At 34.5% G+C, this 6,000-nt stretch overlaps 1 protein-coding gene across 7 annotated transcripts in view; it reads left to right on the plus strand.

Annotated features, from left to right (window-relative positions):
- The window catches only part of LOC149217996 (uncharacterized), a 276,072-nt gene extending 270,293 nt beyond the window's left edge, over positions 1-5,779 (plus strand). For all 7 annotated transcript variants that reach the window (XM_089383716.1, XM_089383717.1, XM_089383715.1 and 4 more), the window contains one exon: positions 5,504-5,779. In XM_089383716.1, the coding sequence (XP_089239842.1) occupies positions 5,504-5,655 (152 nt within the window). In that variant the 3' untranslated portion in view covers positions 5,656-5,779. The remainder of the gene's footprint in view (positions 1-5,503) is intronic.
- The last annotated feature ends 221 nt before the right edge of the window (positions 5,780-6,000 follow it).

A 6,000-nucleotide genomic window follows, 5' to 3' on the forward strand; every position in this document is an offset into this window, starting at 1 on the left:
AAGAATCCCCTTTGCCTTACTGCTTATACTTCCCATTCATGGGTATATTCACTCATCGATCCTTTCTGTTTGAGGTGAACAAATCTCTCGTATACATCAAACTCTTCTTCGTCATGAAACCTTTTTAGTAGGGCGTTTTTTAAATTTTTCCAATTGAATGAGCAAGCTGCACATTTAGTAGACCACCATAGGGACCAATCATACGTTTCCGCTTCTAGGTAGTTGGATGCAGTCATGACCTTCTCTTGTTCACCTATTGGTGTATTTGCTCCAAAAATGGCGTCCATCTTATTTACCCATACAATGGCACCTTTATGGTCCTTACCATCGTATTTTGGTAATTCTCTTTTAATTTTAAGGTGCTCTCGAGAGAGAGACTTCGTATAGTACTGGCTTCCTTCGAAGTGTAGTTGCGGTGTTCGTGGCTTCTCGTGCATCAGGAAATCATGACCTGGAGAATTTTCGCCTTCCAGAGTCTTAGGACTTTGTGTTGCTAAGGGTGGATTGGTCTTTCCCATAAACTGGCTCATCATGCTTTTTAAGTCTGTGATATCATCAACCATTTTGTCTTGTTTATTAACTATCTTCTCGACATTGTCAAGGTGCTTATTTATCTTATTGAGTTCTTCTTGGATTTTTTTTACATCATCAATGTTACTGCGCATTTTGTTCTTTTTTTTCCAAGTAGACCCGATTTTTTTTTAATTAAATAATTTTAATTTTTTTTTTTTTAATTAATTAGTAATATATATATATATATATATATATATATGTTTTAAATAATTTAATTAATTAAATTTTATTTAGTTATAATGTTCGACCCAAATGTATCCGACTACCTGCTTGACCTATGTAATATATATATATATTGATCCGACTGTGCAATCTCACCTCGGTGTCAATGACCATAATGTGTCACGACTACGGTGTACTAGCAACGGCAACCCAGTCTATCACACCAATATATATATATATATATATATATATATATATATATATATTCGATACTAATACCCACAGATGAAATGACGCAAGGTAGCCACCTCACACCCGTTGACCCTTCGATCGGGATGTGATGCTTGACGGCGGGGATGGCAGTGCTGTTAAACTGCGTCTCGGTCTGTCAGACAATGTTCCCACTGCAAGACATTGTGTGTGTGGACAGTGGCACAGTTGGAAAGCTGCAGGACGGAGGGCTACCCAAAACAAAGGACAATGGAACACAGGAAAACAGGGGTGTTAGGAGAAGTCGGGCAGCGAACTGTGCAGTTACCAGCTGAGGAACTTGAACAGCTCTGATACCACTGGTATGATAAGCCTGGTCACTCATGCTATCAGTGCTCATAGACATTGATATTAAACATAATCAGTTACAATATTTTATTAATTGAATGAATTGGATGATTACATGGCTATGGTGGTTCTCCTTATATAGGAGTTGACTGGCCATGCCAATATAAAAGACATGTCCTTTGGAACCGATGTCTCTTCAATATTAATTAAGTGTTATTAACTTAATTTATTAATTAATTATTTATGTTATTATTTAAATAATATATATATATATAGATATTTTTTTAGTTTATGAATTTTTAATTCATAACATATTTCTGGCGAACAAAAAGCTTAAAATAATTATATTCATCTAGTAACCAGCCACTCTAGTTTGCAAATCAGTCATAACATTGTTTGTCACAGATACACTGCCATACACCAATGTCCCATACATTGAAGATCATTGCCTTATAAAAACAATCTTTGTCACTCTACAACGTATTGTTGTCATATCAAACTGCCATATCAAGGGTTACTTTCATATAAGGTTCTTTGTCCTATACTAAGAGCACTTTCATGAATACTTGTCAAAAGGCAATAGGAACATCTCAGACATACTATCACAATTGTCATGAAGGCACTGTCATGCAACAAGTCTAACACATATCACAGTTATAACTTGTTAAATCACCATACACCATTGTTGCAAATGTTGTCACATCATGGTCACTGCCATATCACAATCCAAGCATCACTGCATAAGGGCTACAATATATGTGAATGTCTGCACAAGGTCCAGCAATTTGTTATCCACGACTTCACTTTATGTGCATTTGTCAGCATCCAAAACAACACTCGGTTCATCAAATTACCCGCATCAAACCATGTGTAATTGCCAAGGTTGTGCACTATATAAACATCAACCATTCCAGCTTGACCAATACACAATTTGTTCATACAACATACCAATGTTGCACTGATCAATCAAATCAACGGACCTGCAATCAGTGTTCATACATTATGCTACTTAAACACTAATACCTTGTTCACTGTTATAGATGGGACCCTCTCTTCATTGCTTGGTTTTTAGAGATGAAGGCATGTGATTAATCGTTGTATTCAATTATTGATGTCATGAAACGTTGTCATACTTCTCACAAATTTCTTCAAAGTAGACTGCTCTATCAGAGATGCTACAGGTCTGACACTTATGCTTAGGTTTGTACCACTAAAGTCAGAACTTGCCTCAACTCAGCTCTTCTTAGGTTTACTGGCGCTGGCCTCTCACAAATGTTCAATGAATTCTGTCTCGGGATTGAGCCACAATGGCCAACAAATCCCTCAACTACATTTTCTATTGTGGACACAGCTACAACAAATAAGTTTTTCCTCTGGTCTTGAGCCTTTGAAAGTCTGAGTAACTCAGTTAGATCTTGGCTTAATTTGAGCTTTAGGCATATCTATATATATATGTTGTCCAGGAAACCTTTTGCACTTCCACTTATTAAGGCAAATTCCAGATCAATGTCAAAACAGTCTCTTTCTCACGTCTTGCATCAGGACTTTGCTCAAAGGTTGAGTACAGAGCATAGATCAGATTGAAGTATTCGTCAATTGTATGGCCCGTGAATGATTAGTCAAGAATGCAATGACCTGCAAAGCTTCATCAACATACCATATTCATCTCATTCTGGTGTCAAAGCATTGAGACTAGAAATCTATCGCAGAAGATTGGATAGAGACCAAGTTTAACAACAAAACGTTCAAAGAGGTGCCATTGTTCTACCAAAGCAAAGGCCGCAGGTCCTCAGGCTTGGTTCATAATATAGGTCGAATGTTCAAGGCTACCTATAACCATAATGAATTTGTCTCTTCCATTGCCACTGATCTGAGATCTTCAGAGCATAACACTGATCTGGCTTCCAACAAAAAATATTCCAAATCCTTTCTGAAATTCGTACAGTAGTTACAATGCTCAGAGGCCCATTGAAAAACATCCTCAATTATTGCAAACGAATTAAAAGAATCACAAAACTTTTTTTGTAATTCGTCCTACTTCAAATAGTTATAACCGCAGACAAAGAGATGTGCATTAAACACGTGCATTTTATGAGAAGTAGGGTGCCTTTATATAGATATAAAATGGGCTTCTTAAGGATGGACGACTTGATTAAATTATGGAAGTTGACTTGGAGATTTGAATTCCAAATTTTATTTTAGGAGTCCAAACCCCTCCAACAATCAATCTTACCTTTGTAATTTATTTTCAAACAAATCTTTTCCTTTATTTGATATTTGAATTTTTTACTTTTCCACCAAATTGAATTTGGGTTTTATTAAATAGATTTCCTTCATCATAGAATTAGCCAAGGACTTGGCCAATATTAGATTGCCATATCATCCATGCTTGGAGCCAAAGAGAATCTGCCACATCATTGACTTTGGGGCTTTTGACCACAAGTTTGGGGTTTCATCTTCAAAAAAGGATATCTCCCAATCCTTGAGGGCTTTCACGGCTTACCACATACTGCCAGAATCGGCTTGACGAGGAGAATCCAAAGACGATGATCTTGAGATCCAATTCGCTGACTTTCATCTGCAAAATCCTCAACAAATGTGGGGCTATTAGGGTTTCCATCCATCTTTCCATTGGAACTTGCAAATAATGCAATCCAGGCATATATTAAGAGTGTTCAACAACAAATGTTGACATCAATGACAACACCATTCAACATTATAATGTATAAAAGATCATTTATCTTGGATTTCATGAATCTGGAAGTGATTGTCTCCAATCACTTCCAGTCATTGTAGATTATTTCCAAAACCTGTGATCAGCATTAAAATACTTGGAAACAATGTTATCACATGATATAGAGCACAATGCAAGGGGTTCTACAACTTAGGACTTTAGGGATTCCCCGAAATGCAATTATGTGATGATTTTTCCAATAAAATAGTTAATAAATGCAATTTAAACCACAAGTTAGTGAAAAAATCCACTATAATATATCTTTTGGATTTTTATAATATTTAAATTGAAGTTTTGAAATATAAAAAATTTCAGGGTTTTTATATTTAACAGGAACTAGAAATTTACAAAAAAATACAATAAATTTTGAGAAATCAAAATTTTGTTGAAAAATTGATTGTAAATTGTTGGAACAAGAATATGATCCTTCTTCCACCACGGAGAGTCAACGACAAGGAATTATGTCCACTATTTGATTTGGTATCTTAATGTCTGAGGTTCTGATTATTGTACCTCTTTGTAAACGGTTGATCGAACATGAATTTATAATATATCTTGAGTTATTGATCAAGAGAAAAGGCAGTCACATATCATGAGAGGTGTCTATCAGCATGAAGAGTTGTTGATACTCGAATTGCCACTTGTAACAGCCAAATGAAATTTGAAAACGTGAAAGCATGCATGCTTACCTCACATAGGAGGCCATTAAAGAAGCCATCAAAGTAACGGATAAGGTCATTGAAAAAGCCACTGGAGTAATTGATATAGGGAAAGCAATTAGTATAGTGCCTGCCACTAGCTTTTGAACAAGAGATAAAGTCGCTCAGTCAATGAGAAGATAAACAAATGCAAATTAATACTTTAAAAATAAAATAAAAAATCAGAATATGGTGTGACTAATGTAAAACTCTCCGGAAGAAGGCTGAAATTTATAGTCAATGCCCCTACTAATAGGCAATCAATCATGAATCAATTGCAATGTACACTACCTAGCAATAACAATAAGTGTAACAATATATAACCCTTTGTTTCTATCGTTTTTAAAATATCAAAGTTTTATTTTGTCAAAATTTAGCGATTCATGGATTCATGTTGTGATGTTAGAAAATGTTTTATAATTTGAAATATCTATAAATACCGTGCTTCGTACCTCTTTGTATTAAGTAACAATTTCCATAATTTGAGTTTCTTCTCTTTAGCTTTTCCATGTAAAATAGCATATGTTTACATGTTCTTGGTGATCTTGGGAACTTTATTGTATTAATTATTTTATTAAAATATATTTTTCTTTAGAAATTGGTAAATTATATATTATTATAAAATTGCATGTAAAACTTTGATTTAGCAATGAACATTTTCACGAATCAAATTGCATTTACAGTAAGCCATGACTTGTTACACAAATGGAACATGCTTACATAAATACTCTCGTTGTGAAGAACTTTCATGTGTTCTATGATTTGTTTGCTGATGCAGGTCAAATAAAATGTGTGGACTTAAGAGGGAATCGCGATGCCTACCCTGCGAAGCTAGATGGTATTTTTGATGAGTTCCATTTAGATGGAAAACCTATTGTAATTCTTCCATCATCTGTCATTATTCATAATGTGCATCATGATGATCCTTAGTAATGACGGATAATATTATCTTCAATACGCTTTCAATCTTGTAGAGCACCATAAGGAACTGTACCTTTGGTTATCATGGCTAATGAATAATTTATTTGAAATAATCGTTAAGGTTGTAAAGTTTGTTTACAATTCATATGCTACTAATTCATTAGTTTGACTTTAATAGTTGAGTTGTAAACTTAAGATCTCGTTCACTATATCGTGTGCAAAGTGTTATAAATGCATTATTTATCTTTCCACCTAAAAGGTCCATCTCAAATAAATGTCTAATAGGTAGGTTTTAATATGAATGCTTAAACATTTATATTATTTGGAATTTATTTTGTATTAGTTTATAGTAAT

The sequence above is a fragment of the Pinus tabuliformis genome, chromosome Q (assembly GCF_031772625.1).
Source record: "Pinus tabuliformis cultivar Carrire ecotype Pingquan chromosome Q, CPIR1, whole genome shotgun sequence".
NCBI lineage: Eukaryota > Viridiplantae > Streptophyta > Pinopsida > Pinales > Pinaceae > Pinus > Pinus tabuliformis.